The sequence below is a fragment of the Phalangium opilio genome, unplaced genomic scaffold, assembly GCF_054372755.1.
Source record: "Phalangium opilio isolate 3A_F unplaced genomic scaffold, DU_Popi_V2 ptg000009l_1, whole genome shotgun sequence".
NCBI lineage: Eukaryota > Metazoa > Arthropoda > Arachnida > Opiliones > Phalangiidae > Phalangium > Phalangium opilio.
Genome location: NW_028324146.1, coordinates 3,055,368 through 3,069,586, shown reverse-complemented (window position 1 = coordinate 3,069,586; position 14,219 = coordinate 3,055,368). Strand labels below are relative to the sequence as shown.

General features: G+C 37.3%; 3 protein-coding genes and 1 long non-coding RNA gene across 4 annotated transcripts in view; 2 read left to right on the top strand and 2 right to left on the bottom strand.

Moving 5' to 3' along the window:
- Positions 1-190: 190 nt before the first annotated feature.
- Positions 191-2,868, top strand: LOC149713172 (uncharacterized). The gene is made up of 3 exons (XM_089847015.1): positions 191-215; positions 331-437; positions 504-2,868. The coding sequence occupies exon 3, from the start codon at positions 663-665 to the stop codon at positions 1,161-1,163; it is 501 nt and encodes a 166-aa protein (XP_089703141.1). The 5' UTR covers positions 191-215; positions 331-437; positions 504-662; the 3' UTR covers positions 1,164-2,868.
- On the bottom strand, positions 2,848-8,539 carry LOC149713171 (uncharacterized). Its single transcript, XM_089846809.1, has 2 exons — positions 8,416-8,539; positions 2,848-4,202 (listed from the first exon to the last, which is right to left on the bottom strand). Exons 1-2 carry the CDS (start codon positions 8,442-8,444, stop codon positions 2,918-2,920), a joined length of 1,314 nt encoding a protein of 437 aa, XP_089702935.1. The 5' UTR covers positions 8,445-8,539; the 3' UTR covers positions 2,848-2,917.
- LOC149713170 (uncharacterized) lies at positions 8,245-10,370 on the top strand. Its single transcript, XR_016370841.1, has 2 exons — positions 8,245-8,376; positions 10,084-10,370. It is a non-coding gene; the product is annotated as an uncharacterized LOC149713170 (long non-coding RNA).
- LOC149713168 (multidrug resistance-associated protein 1-like) overlaps positions 10,354-14,219 on the bottom strand; it is a 24,782-nt gene continuing 20,916 nt past the window's right edge. Inside the window, exons 18-23 of the mRNA XM_089846761.1 lie at positions 13,923-14,028; positions 13,291-13,815; positions 12,680-12,879; positions 12,388-12,514; positions 10,697-11,466; positions 10,354-10,627 (exon numbers count right to left, since the gene is read on the bottom strand). Of these exons, the coding sequence (XP_089702887.1) occupies positions 10,516-10,627; positions 10,697-11,466; positions 12,388-12,514; positions 12,680-12,879; positions 13,291-13,815; positions 13,923-14,028 (1,840 nt within the window). The 3' untranslated portion in view covers positions 10,354-10,515. The remainder of the gene's footprint in view (positions 10,628-10,696; positions 11,467-12,387; positions 12,515-12,679; positions 12,880-13,290; positions 13,816-13,922; positions 14,029-14,219) is intronic.

The window sequence follows — 14,219 nt, the reverse complement described above, 5'->3', positions numbered from 1 at the left end:
ATACTAAAGATAAGAGTTGTTATTGTGACTTAAAACCAGAAAATTATAAAACTGAGCTAAGCCTTAGTGGTTCACGTTTGGTAGCCCAGGCGGACAAAATGCATAAAAGAAACCCACAATTCAAAACAGAAAGCAAGAAAACTGCTACAGTGTCAACGCAGTGCGCCTTTTTACCATTAGTTCGTAAGGATACAGAGCCAGGTTTACCGCCGAAGGTAAATAAAACCTTTAAATCGTCAGAAACACAGTGCTGTTTACGCGATGGTCATGTTATGTACATCACCCCAATGGAAATAAAACCTATTATGAAAGATAAAATAATACAAACAGATTGGGAACCCCCCACTGCAGTGAATGTAACCAAAAATATTTTTTTGTCATCCGTATATGATGTTCTATGCCAAGATCCAAATTACTACTGCAAGATTCACTTTGAAGTATGATATTAAACTTTCTACAATTCATATGTTATGAAATTAATTGATATTTTTTGGAACATTTAGATAAAAACTGATTTTAGAGGAGAAGAATTTATTAGCGTTTATAAATATGGATCAATTGGCATTCTCGGAGGAAAGCTGAAACCTATTTCTTTAACAATTGGATTGGAAGGAGAGTGTTTATTATCGGTACTTTTCAAAAAAGTTGAAGTTTGTAACATTATGGATAGCCAAGGTGGACTTGACAGAGATAAATTGGAAAATCTTTTAAAATACATGCTTCCATCGAGTGGTTATGTATTTTGTTCTGGTATCAATGTAAACTTAATCAAAACTGGTGAAACGCATGCCTCTATAATATGCCATGAGTATCCAATTGTCCGCTATCAATCGAACAAGTGTGAAGTTTATTTCAAAACGCAAAAACCAACCAATAAGGTGATCAAGCAATGTGAATTTTGTAAATATTCGACTAACTGCATGACAAAGAGTACGAAACGAAAACTAGCGGAAACACCCTTCAGAAAATGCAAACGGCAAAGCCTTAGTAGCAACTTCAGTATTGAAAAGTTAACCCCGAGAAGTAAGAAGGTGCGAATAACTAGGATCAGGAAGGCCAAAAATTTATTGAACAAGAAAAAAGCGAAATTGGAAGCAAAATTAAAGACAAAAGAGGTTGATCTTAGTAGTGAACAATCGGAAGAAATGGGAAGTAATAGCTAATGTCGTTAACAATAATTGCCCAGGAGTTAAATTCAATTTTAAATGACCCAACTTTTCAAGGAAAAAAAGAGAATTCTTTAGAAAAGCCTGGGAAAACGACTCTAGATTGAAACAAATAAAGGATCAAGAACAATTTCTCAAGGACCAAAATATTGGCACTGTGAATGAATTCACTCTGGTATATTGTGGCAACCCTTAAGTTCAGGCTTATACCATACCTCCTGTACTGTAGGGTCCAATAGAGAAAGATGCGCTTACCTTTATTATTCTTACGATCTATCCTTACGACGGAAGGCTAGGTATTTTTACTGTTTGTAGAAAATTAGCCAAGCAATTTAGATGAGCTTTGCTAAGGTGCTATATTATTAATTTTCAACTGGCCTAGTGTTTTGGGTTCTCATGGAATTGAATTACGTGAAAGATGTTAATGAATAATGTGCTTAGTCGTGGCTTGATCAGCTTATTCTAATGTACCGGAAACGTCATTGCGTACGTCACTTGGTAGAGTCGCACAGTCGTGATTCACAAGAGAGACGTCACGTGATGTATTCCCAAAAAAAATATTTTATTAATTTTAAGTAGAAGTTTGGTGCCCCTCATTTCGTTTTCACCAATGGCTGTTTTCTGATGTATGCCATGAAAGGATCTATGTAAACGCAACTTCATTTCTACACCTGTAGTCCTGTACTACGTCTAGATGTAATCTCACAACGATTACCGCTCCATCGTTCCATACTTACTAAAAGTGCCAATGCGTACAAAGTCATATTTCAGTGTTGCCAGAATTTGTGTTTTCAGATTCAAATTCACCCTACGTCTAGTGATTTTCCTAAAATTTCTAAGACAATGAGGGTTAACATTATATTGTAAAGAATATTTTTATAAATCAAATCCTCGAGTTATATTTATAAACCATTTATTAGGGCTGTGCGGGTACTCGAAAATGACGGGTACTCGACTTCGAGTCCGAGTCCGAGTACTCGGACTCGGACTCGAAACTGGTTTTCCTAGGACTCGAACGGGTACCCGGGTCCTGGTCCAAGGCCTAAAATTACCCGTTTAGGGCTTGTCGAGTCCATTTTTCTTTACCAACTTAATAGCCAACTTTATCAGCTACTGATAAAAACGTTTTCATATTTAAAAAAGTTAAAATTACTATTAATGTTTAGTTTTGAAACAGTTAGAAAAAAAAACAGAATGTTTTAAGAGCAAATTTGACGAATTTTGGGCTCCAAACCATGTTTTTTGGACTCGAAAATGGACTCGAAACCATGTTTTAAGGACTCGATGGACTCGACGAGTCCTGCAAAATTGGACTCGAGGACTCGACGAGTCCACTTTTCCAGGACTCGGACTCGGACTCGAAACCTAAAAATGAGGACTCGCACACCTCTACCATTTATAGTAACTTGCATCGGTGGTACCGTCAACGTTTGTTGATATCATACAGGTTAATTCTAGGAATCATTACTTGACACTTATATCCCACCCATAGTAATTTCAAGCTCAATTAAACACGTGGTGCTTATGGATGAAAAAAAACCAGAGCAAAAATTAGATTCTTTTGTGGATATCAAAATATGAGTCTATAGTTCAATCTTGTCCAATGGTACAAAATGTATGTTTGTGTTAAAGAAAGTTCGTATAACAGAATAAAAAAAATTCAAAATCCAATTGAAAACAATTTTCTGAAGCATCAAAATAATGGTAATCCTTTCATTAAACATATACTAGATAATTATTTACATGACAGGTTACAAATTGACTTTGAGAACCTGCACTGGAACTTCGTATCGATAAGGGGGATCTTTCACTCTAACGTAATAGCACCCGTGAAATTCCCCCTCATCTTCTAGTTTCTTTAAAATAATCGAACACTTTCTGGTGTATTTCAAATTATTGTAATCGTTGTTAGTAACTTCCCTCATCGATTTTTTGAAGCCCCGTGTGGAAACTGCCTCCAGTGCTAACGGGTTATTTTCAGGATCATCTGGATCTGATTCGCAATTTGTCTCTACGCCTTCACCAATTTTATTAGAAGAATCTTTGACTCGTTTGCTGTGTTTAGTTTTCCCTTGAGATGAAATGGTTTTCGTAATTTTTTGATCGGTTCCGGATTTTGATTGTTCAAGTTCGTCGGGATGACGTCTACGGACGTGGCTCTTAACGTCTTTGGCCCATTTCGAACGATATTCGCATACAGGGCATTTGAACCACCGATTGTCACTGTGAGTAAAACGGTGGTTCTTTAATTCTGTCCACGTTTTGGAACGGTATTCGCAATCCTCGCATTTGTACGACTCCTTCACGGTGTGAATTAATCTATGATACCTTATACTTCGTATTGTATTAGTTCGGAAATCGCACAGTTCGCATTTAATGTCTCTCTTCTTATAATGCATCCGTGTATGAGACATTAACTCTGAACGTTTAAAGAATTCTTTTTGGCAGCCTTGGCATTTGAAACGTTTAGCACCATGGTGCATAATTTTATGGGAGTTCAGCTGAGACTTAGTGACAAATACCTTGTCGCATTTATCACACTCGACATGGCGTTTCTCTTCGTGAATTTTCATATGAATAGTCAAACTTTTAGCGAATCTAACACGAATGCCGCAAATTTTACAACGGTGCGGTCTTTCCCCAGTATGAGTTAAAGTATGCAGTTTTAAGGTACCCCTTGCCACGGCGGTAAAGTTACATTTGTCGCATTTGAACCTCCTTTTCTCGTGACGCGACATGATGTGTGACCTTAACCCAGTTTGGGAGGTGAATCTATCCTCGCATTTGAAGGGCCTTTCTCCGGAATGTTTGAATTTATGAGTTGTCAATGAACTTTCTAGAATGCAAGCGTAGTCGCATTGGTCACATTTGAATCTCCGTTTCTGCGTATGCTTGTACGAGTGATTTTCAAGACTATTTTTCCATTTGGTTGCGAAATTGCAGCGATTGCACTTTAATAAATTATCCTCTTCATCAGAATCGCCTTTCTTTGAAGTTTTCACTTTAGAAGACATTTTGCGACGTAATTTACGAAATCTGAAATAAAAATGCCGTTTAACAACGAATATTTTAGGACATATAGACGGAAGTGTCAATGAGAAGGAAACATGATTAGTGTTAACATTAGTTAAATATACGCAAATAAATAACTTATAAAACGACACCGTGTTTCTTATGTTGACACGTATCAGTTAGGCCTGAGCTACGAAACTATTGGGTTTTGCCTTTAATCATCTGATTTAAAAACAATAGGCAAATAATGAGATTCATTTGTGGATATAATAATATAAGAGTCCTAATATTCTTTAGGCAATACGGTACGAACGACATCTATGTATGTATTTGGAAATTTTTATACGTCTGTTAGTTACAATCTTAATAGAAATGCTATTAAAATATTGGAAAGATCAAACAATAAATAACTTTGTGCTGCGTTTTATTGATAAATAACAATATTCAAGAAAGGTGAAATAAATCAAAAATTTTATCATAAAACATCAAGACAAAGAAATTGGTTTTATAAAAATCTTCAATAGGGTCAAAAGGTAATTAATTATAAATTAAAAGAGGTTTCCAATTAACTTTCACAGCTTCGTACAAAAAACGTGGTTCTGTCACGCAAATGCAATGACTGTCTTCCATGATAATTAACCAAATCTTTCAATTTCTTCAAATTAATAGCAGATTTTTAGTGCAATTCAAGTTTGCGTGATCATCAACGTCTACGCTCACTGTCTGTATAATATTTTCAAAATCGATACTTTGGAACCCTGCGTTACTCGTTACAATGCAACCAATTAACTTTGAGAACTTGCATAGGAACTGCTTATCGATAAAGTGGCTCTTTTACCCTAACGTAATAGCACCCGTGAAATTCCTTCATATCTTCTAGTTTATTTAAAATAATCGAGCATTTTCTTGTGTTATTCAAAAAATTGCAATTGTCGTTGGCAGAATTTTCCACAACTTCTCGCATCGATGCTTCGGAGTCCAGTGTGGAAACTTTTTCATTTTCATTTGGCAAATAATTAGTTACTTAATTTTAAACGTTAATATTACTATTAGCTAAAACCGTGTTCAAATTATATGGGCAGAAGAATTCGTGATCCTTCAAATCATCAAAATTTTTGCATTGACATCCGCAATATTTGCAAGGCAACGTATTCGAAGTGTACTCCTCAGTTTTAACAGTTATCGAATGCATCAATGGCAGAGGTTCTTCTTCGGGTTCATTAGGATGTTCTTTATCGAAGCTGTTCACATTTGATGATTCGCTTCGCTCTAACTGCGAAGACACGGTATTTGAAAAGTTCTCCTCAGTTTTGACAGATATCGAATGGGTCAATACTAATGGGTTACTTTCAGGATCATCAGGATCTTTTTCTAGGTTTTCGTCAATATTGTTACGGAAACTGATGACATTTGTTGATTCGATTCGTTCCAACTGCGAACTTGTTGGTTTAGATGAAATGCTTTTAGTAGTTTTTTGTTTGGTTCCTGAATTTGGTTCATTAAGCTCGGCAGAATGATGTTTAGCAACGTGATTTCTTACAGATCTCTTTGATATCGCGGCGTAATCGCAAATATCGCACTTATAGGGACGCTCGGCACTGTGAGTCACTACGTGTAGTTTTAAATCACATTTCCTCCGGGTGGAATATTGGCAAGTATCGCATTTGTACGGGGGCTCTTCATTGTGAGTCGTGACGTGCTTTTTTAAATCCCACCGCCTTATAGCAGAGTAATCGCATATACTGCATTTGAATGGTCGTTCGCCACTGTGAACTAATTTATGATCAGTAAGAACATATCTTCTATTTGTTTGGAAATCGCACTGATCGCACTTAAACCTCCACTTCCCCTTATGATTCAGTAAGTGATTATCTAATTCGTATCTCCTTCGGAATCCCTTTTGGCATATGTTACATTTAAGTGGCGCCTCGGTCTTAAGGTGCGTCTTTTTGTGCTTGTACAAGGCGCCTCGTGTTATATACGCCTTCTGGCACTTGTCACACTTGAAATCGCGCTTCCCCTCGTGATATTTCATGTGTACATCTAAACTTTCTTTCTGTCGGGAAGCCGCGTTACAAGTTTTACAAACGTGTGGTTTCTCCACGGTATGAATTTAAATGTGCCGTTTCAAATTACAATTATCCGCGGCGACGTACTCACATTCGTGACATTTGTATCTCTTTTTCTGGTGACGCGATGGAATATGTTTCTTCAAGGCACCATTGGAGTCGAATATCTCATTGCATTTGTATGGTCTTTCGCCCGAATGTTTTAGTTTGTGAATAATCATTGATTCATGTTAAACGCACGAGAAGTCACATTGGTCACACTTGAACCTCCGTATTTCCGAATGTCGGCAAGAGTGTCTTTTTAAAGAATCTTTGCTTTTTGTTTCGTAATTGCAGTGTTTGCATTTAATAACCTCATTATTTTCATCAGTAACGCTTTTCTTAGTGGAAGCCATTTTGGGACACGATTTATATATTTTGAAATAAGAGGCGTTTAACAATGAAGTTTTCATGGTGTATGAAACATCAGATTAATGTTAAAGGTAAGGTACAGCTAACGTAATATTATACCTTAAAAGAACGGCCTTTTTTCTAAATACAAAGGGAAAAAATATCTCCTATTACAAAATAATTAGAATTTAATTAGTCTTAAAAACGAGGACTACTGCGCGATCCGCCCTTGGTTTAGTGGCGTCTGCGAAATAGAACGTCTTACCTAACCTTACCTATCTCAGCCTACGAGAAATTAAACCAAATTAGGTTCATTGGTATGATTAATTTAATTAGTACAGTTTTGTAAATTTTATAAGATTTCACCATCAAGTGGAGATTTCCCCTTCCTATGTTTTGAAGATAACATACTTTCCTTCTAACTTGTACAGTTATTTAAGTGTGAAGGAATTAAGTCTCTAAAACGAAATTAGGTTCATTGGAAAGCTCAATTTAATTAGATTAATTATGGTAAATTTTAAAAGATTTCACCGTGAGAGGGACGAGATATACCCTTTTTTAACCCTATGTTTCAGAGATGAACAAATTTCTATAGTAGCTTGTATAATTAAAACTTTCCTAGTAGCTTGTATAATTAAAACTTTCCTAGTAGCTTGTATAATTAAAACTTTCCTAGTAGCTTGTATAATTAAAACTTTCCTAGTAGCTTGTATAATTAAAACTTTCCTAGTAGCTTGTATAATTAAGTATGAACATAAGAAAATAACATATAACTCCCTATAAGTATGAAAATCCTCATTTAAGCCATGTAATTTTCTTCAATTGAAATTACTAAAAAGTATCTAATCTAATTAAGAATTTTTGGCGTTCAAAAAGATAAAACATTTGTTAAGAATATTTTCTAATTGTATATTGTAATTATCGTTAAAGGTCTTGAAGTTATTATTATTATGATAATTATGAAGTGCATGTCAAAATTATCATAATAAATTAATAGATGGCGCCAAAAACTAGCTTGGAATTATTGATTTGAACCACAGAGGCTAGCCCCTACACTAGTACCGGCGCGGCCATATTTCACGGACCCCGGCGGCTGTGCTTTCGCCCCCCCCCCTTTAAACCTCAGTTTAAACGGAGCACCAAAAAATCTCCCACGGGGGGGGGGGGGGAGGGGTAAAAGCGTAAGCGCACCTATTTTTCTTATGGTGTGAAAGAATGATGTATCTTTACTGCAATTAGGTTCATTGGAAAGGATAGTTTAATTAGATTAATTAACATAAATTTATTTCACTGTGACGAGTGCGAGAATAGTCTCCATACATAAAATTGACCCATTTTTATTGCTTTAAGATGTTTTAAATCTAAATAGTAGCCGCCATCAGTTTCTCTGGATTTTCATAGTCCTCTTAAAATTTTAATTTCTTCATTAATATTTTAAGTTAGTAAATTATAATATTTGTTATTAATTAATTTATCAAAATAACTTCTTTCTATTTTTTTATTTACCGTTAAATGTGTATTAAAATTAATTACTGATTGATTGCCTGAAAATGGTTATAGCTAATTATTAAAGCGTCGCGAATCCGGCAGAATTTTCCGTTCCGTTTTTCTGGCCGAGTATGGCAAACTGCGGTCGCGTTATGGCAAATTGCCGAGTAGGCCTAGGCTTAGCAGGATATGTTTTTAGAAACAAGATCAGATTTGTTAAGTTACGGTTGATATGTCTCTTCGGTTGCAAGGTACATTGTTAAACACTAATTTTTAAACAATCAACTTGCCTTTCCTTTGAAGCTCTATTGGATTCCATCGTACTCTCCTTTTGAAAAATGTTGGGCTTATTTTTATACGATTAGTGCTGTCCAAGCCGGTTAAGCAGACAGCAGAGTAAAGGCCCACTTCACACCAGGGTGGGAAATAAGGATTTTTTTAAACTGGACATTGGGCCAGCGACGGTGAGCGACCCCTCTGGCCTGGAATAAATAAACTGGTCCATGGCCACTGACCAGGGCGCGTCGAGGGGTCGGACGTTTGTCAAAATCCCGTACAGTTCGTTTAAAATCTATTAAAATCTCTCTCGAAATCCCGAAATCTTACCCTTAAAATCTGAAAATCCCGAAATCTCACGTCAAAATCTGAAAATCCCAAAATCTCACGTGAAAATCTGAAAATCCCAAAATCTCACGTGAAAATCTGAAAATCCCAAAATCCCTAACTCAAAATCTGAAAATCCCGAAATCTTCACCTAAAATCCCGAAATCCCACATTAAAATCTAAAAATCCCACATTAAAATCTAAAAATCCCACATTAAAATCTAAAAATCCCACATTAAAATCTAGAAATCCCGAAATCTTAACGTGAAATCCCGAAATCTTAACGTAAAATCCCGAAATCTCACCCTAAAATATCAAAATCTGAAAATCTCCTCGAAATCTGAAAATCTCCCTCAAAATCTGAAAATCTCCCTCTAAATCTGAAAATCTCCTTCAAAATCTAAAAATCTTGTTCCAAATCCCGAAATCTCCTTCAAAATCTGGAAATCGCGTTCAAAATCTGAAAATCTCATTGAAAATCCCGAAATCTTAAAATCTTGGGAGTAGATTTCAAGATTTCTAAAATCTCAGTCAGAATCTCAAAATCTGGGGAAAATCTCAAAATCTTGAAATCTCAAAATCCCGTACACTAAAATGCCGAACGTCTGACCCCTCGGGGCGCGTCGTCTGCTAAATTGAAGAAGTGGATAATTAAAATATATTAGCTAATGTCTGGACCCTTGAATTTTCTTAGTGGTCCTGTGGACCACTGACCCCCTCCGATTTAATTTTTAAACTGGTCCAGGCAATTTTTAAACTGGTCATTTGCCCTGTGCCACCGCCTTATTTCCCACGCTGCTTCACACCAGTCTGGGAAATAAAAATATTTTTAAACTAGTCCTTGGGACCAGTGACCCCCCCTAGTGTCCGAAATAATAAACTGGTCTCCGGACTGGTCCCAGCCTTTGTTCTCCTATAGATATTTGCAAATAATAAACTGGTCCCGAGGACCAGAAACCCCCACTTCTTGAATTAGAAAACGAGTCCAAGCAATTAACAAACTGGTTTTGGACCAGACTGGTCTGGTACACATACAAATCAGTCAATGGGGAAAAACAGAAAATGAAAAGTATAAATTTTGGAGAGATATTACCTTTGTTCGTAAAGGCCCAATTGTCTACGCATCAACTGTATACCCTTTATTATCAAAGCTACATTCACATCTGGATTGCCGTGCAATCAGTCCAATCACCATCCTTTCGTTTCACCTCAACAATATTCGTAGCTATAAACCGATTACGTCCAAACCTTTCAATGATGTGATGCTTTCTTCTATTATAAAATCTAAACCCGATTATTTAAATGTGTATTTAGCTTTCGGCTCACTCTGAACCGTTAATGTCTCTTCATTACAGACACGAGTATCAAAACCGATATTTTATTTGACTCAACGGCAGAGTTTCCACCAAATGTTCACACAACTGACAACTGCGCTTTTTCTTATCCGTTACTGCATAAGAAAATAATACATAGCTCCCTTATGGTTACTGTGAATCAATCGCCTTATATACCCTAAATTTACAAAAGTAGTTAAAAAGGTTAAGTCAAATGTTAACAATAGCTTTGTTTATAATGATTTTAGGAATTGTTCTTAAAACGACTAAACTAGAATAAAGGTAAAATAATGAAGATTAAAATAATATCAATTATATTTAATTATAGTGTACGTACAGTATAAGAAAACCCTCTCTCTCTTCGGAACGACAACCGTCATAGTCTATTTAGAACGAGTAATGAAGACAGATAATATATAAAACATTGATTGCAAAGGTTAAAATAAAAGTGATCTAGAATATATTGGCATCTTTGGCTAAATCGTAGAACATTGATTTCTCATTCTTCAAGAGAGCATCTGGCGAGTCGAATTCCATAATTCGGCCTTGATCAAGAACCATCACCCTATAAAGAGTTAAGAGATATCAAATTAGCCAGTCATTTTAAGCTGGTTTAAAAGGTAGGTAAACTAACTTGTCGTAGTCTAAGATGGTATTTATTCTGTGCGCGATGGTGATGATGGTAGAGTTGGCGAATTCCTTCTTTATGGTCTCCTGAATGAGATCGTCGGTGTCCATGTCGACCGAGGCCGTCGCTTCGTCTAAGATCAGGATCTTGGTGTTCCTCAGCAACGCACGAGCCAAGCAGACCAACTGACGCTGCCCAACACTCAGATTCTGTCCCCCTTCGGCCACGGGATGATCCAGTCCCTGTTCGAGTGACGCCACGAAGGATTTCAGGTGCGAGTGTTCAAGGGCGGCCCACAGTTGCTGGTCGTCTTTTTGTTCAAAAGGATCTAGGTTCAGTCTGAGTGTGCCCGAGAAGAGGACGGGTTCCTGGGGGATGATGGTCAGTCGCGATCTCAAATCGAACAGGCCCAATCGCTCCACTTCCACTCCGTCTATGACGATCTGACCGCGCACCCCCTCGATGATACGGAAGAGCGCCAGGGTCAGCGACGACTTTCCGGCGCCTGTCCGCCCCACCACGCCCACCTTCTCTCCGGCATCGATCCTGACATCTATGTCCTTTAAGACCAAATCTAATCCCTCTCGGTATCTGGTGCTGTAGTCCTGAAATATGATTTGTCCTCGTTGAGGCCAGTTCGATGGCGGTTGATATTCTGGTTTCTCCCACTCGGCCTCGGACTCCAAACGACAGTATTCGTCGACTCTTTCTACGGAGACGATATTTGATTCCAAACCCGTAATGCTTGTGATAAACACTTTGATCACCTGTAGAAGCTGTAAGATAAATAAGTTAATTTAGTACTTAATTTTTAGAAATGAAATATTTTTCCACGTGACAGAAAAAAAAGTCTGCTCAAATTCTTTTCAAAATTTGGGGGATAAGCAACTTTTGAAAGGCTCGACAAGTTTTCAAGCCTTGGGAAAGGCTTGATAGAAGCTCGAAACCAAGGCTTAAGATTATCGAGCTACAATCTGTGGGCGGTGAGATTCTAGATTAGGTTAAAGCAAAAGTGTATAGATCTAAAAACAATCTATACACTTTTGGTTGAAGGTCAGGAATTACCATCTAACACAATCTGAATGTTCAGACGCTTCAGTTGCGCGCGAAATAGGAAATTGTTCTGGTTTTTTATTAGTAAGATTCGTATAATAAGGTTTTTTTCTTTACTAAGGACAGTAATTGAAATTATAAATCAATAGCATTGCAAATTAAGAGTTAAAATTGAAAGTCGTTAAGGCTCGCCACCGAAATTGGAGGCTGGGCACTGCCATGTCATGAAACGACTATTATTCGTATTTTTTAAAACGTACAACAAAATCAGACAAAATATACAAGAATGACGACCCTAGGTGTACCTTAACTAAAATTACATCGTCGCTATACTCGCTTACAGCGATACTTTGCTTCGCTTTGCTAAATGCCAATCTCCCATTCAAACCCCTGCATACAATTCCATCTCGAGATACTCTTTGTTAATTCAGTAACTATTGGTCCTATTTGGATCATTCCACTTTAGCGATATTTCACTATGAATAAAAAGGCTGTTTATTGTGTACAAAAAAGCTAAATAAATAGCTCACGTGATTATACACAGTGTAATTCGTTTTGTTCTCTAGTATCAAGAGTTAAACGAAAAACCAGCAGAGATTTTGGCTTTTGAAATAGCTCGCTCAGTCTTAATTGGAAGCGCTTACCCGATCGGCATTAGCCAAGATCAATCCTACAAAATCAGTTGACAGAGTCTCTTTGCTCAAAATGATGAAAATTGCGCTGCAAAACATCAAGCAATTGCCCAAGATATTGTAACGTACTGTCAGCCATCTGGAAAGAAATTGCGTTTTATTGAATTGAAGCAGTGAATATCGACTTGGATTGCTCGCTTTTTTGCATCCACAGCGCTTTTCAACTCAAGTTAAAAATGTAGTGTCGATGCTGTCGCTCCAAAACTCAATTGAAACGACTTTAATGACGCAATTGCATTATTACCTTTGCGTCATGTTCATCATATAATTAGCGGCAGTGCATTCGTCGATCAGTTTCAGGAAGCGTCCTTCGAAGTTCTCTCCGGCGTCACAAGCCCTGATGACAGTGCTGCCAGCCACTGATCCTCCCACGTGCGAAAACAAGAAGGAATTTCTCAAGCTTGATATCCGCTTGAATTGGCGATTGCTCGACATCAAGAAACGCTGCCAAAGATATTGAAAAAATTTCAGTTTTAGAAGTAAATCCTCCAGGAGTGGGCGCCAGCACTTCGCGAGTAAAACGTGCATGCCTTCAACAACATTTTTCAATAAAATATATTAGTGCCAAAACTTTTCAAGTTGTTCAATATTTCAAAGATTTTTAGGCTTGTTTTAATATCGCGGGGAAAGTGCTGGGTGGAGAAGTTTCAGTCGTGGCGACGAGGTCTCTTTCCCGTTGCTTAAAAAAAAACTAAAAATCATCTAATATGTCTGTTAAATTTAGGAAATGTGGATAGTAATCTTGCTCCAAGCTCTGACCTGCAATCAACTCCCTAATTATTAAGGATCGATACGAATTCCGTGTTTAACCACGACAATTAACAATTGAGAGTGAGACTAAAATCGATTTCCTACCTGAAATAAAAGGTATCCAACGACCACAAAAATGCAGGGAATTATGAAGAATGGTAGAAATATTGCAATTCCTAAAGGGTAAACAATCAGAAACACCAATCCCCAAGTGAATTGACCTAACATTGTGGGTAATTGCTGGTCGAGGGCGTCGATATCTTGAGAGAAACGATTGAGTATCCTTCCTACGGGAGTCGTGTCGAAGAAAGACATGGGAGAGCGAGATACGCTGTCGAGCATTTTCCCATGTAGCCAGTTTGCCGCTCGTAGACAGCGAAAGTCGGCGTTGATTTTGCTCAGAGATCCCACAAAGGCTTGTATTAGACCAAGAAGGACTAAGACCGATATTCGGGTTGCCTTTAAGTCTGGGTTAGCTTTAAAATCTTCCTTGGAGTCCGCGCACCACAGAGACAGCCAGTACATTGATGCGAAATTAAGAACTACAACACTGGTCATAAATATTGTGTAGATTGTATAACTCGTTATACCATAGACTTTAAAATATTGTTTGTATTGTGATACGGATATCTGCAAATTCCCAATAACATTATCACGAGAAAAAGTGTGTGTAGAGAGTCTTAATTTTCAAAAGTCAAGAAAAGTCCAAACTCCCTTTGCAATTAAAGAGCACGTACGTTTCCTTCTTTGAGCGTCTCTTTAGTAATGAGTTTCGATTCATCTTCATCCGAGACTTTTCCTTGTGATGAAAGATTACATATCTGAACTTCGATATTTAACGTACTGCAAAAATTGCATTATCAAAAGTAATAAATTAGCGAAGCGTGTTCAAACATGGAGTCTGTAACTTAAGATGAGCATAGAGCGAACTCGTTTTAAGCGGCGGTTGCTAACAAAGAACTTTGCCCGGTAATTTTGTACAGTAACCAGTTAATTCCAATGACTTGAAGCTTTTTCGCTTTGCTATATTACGT

Bases quoted from the DNA above. Each gene is read 5' to 3' on its own strand.
- LOC149713171 (XM_089846809.1), bottom strand. From the start codon at position 8,444: ATGGAATCCAATAGAGCTTCAAAGGAAAG. The intron at 4,203-8,415 runs GCAAGTTGATTG...TTTTTATTTCAG, and splicing joins AATAGAGCTTCAAAGGAAAG to ATTTCGTAAATTACGTCGCA.
- LOC149713172 (XM_089847015.1), top strand. From the start codon at position 663: ATGGATAGCCAAGGTGGACTTGACAGAGATAAATTGGAAAATCTTTTA.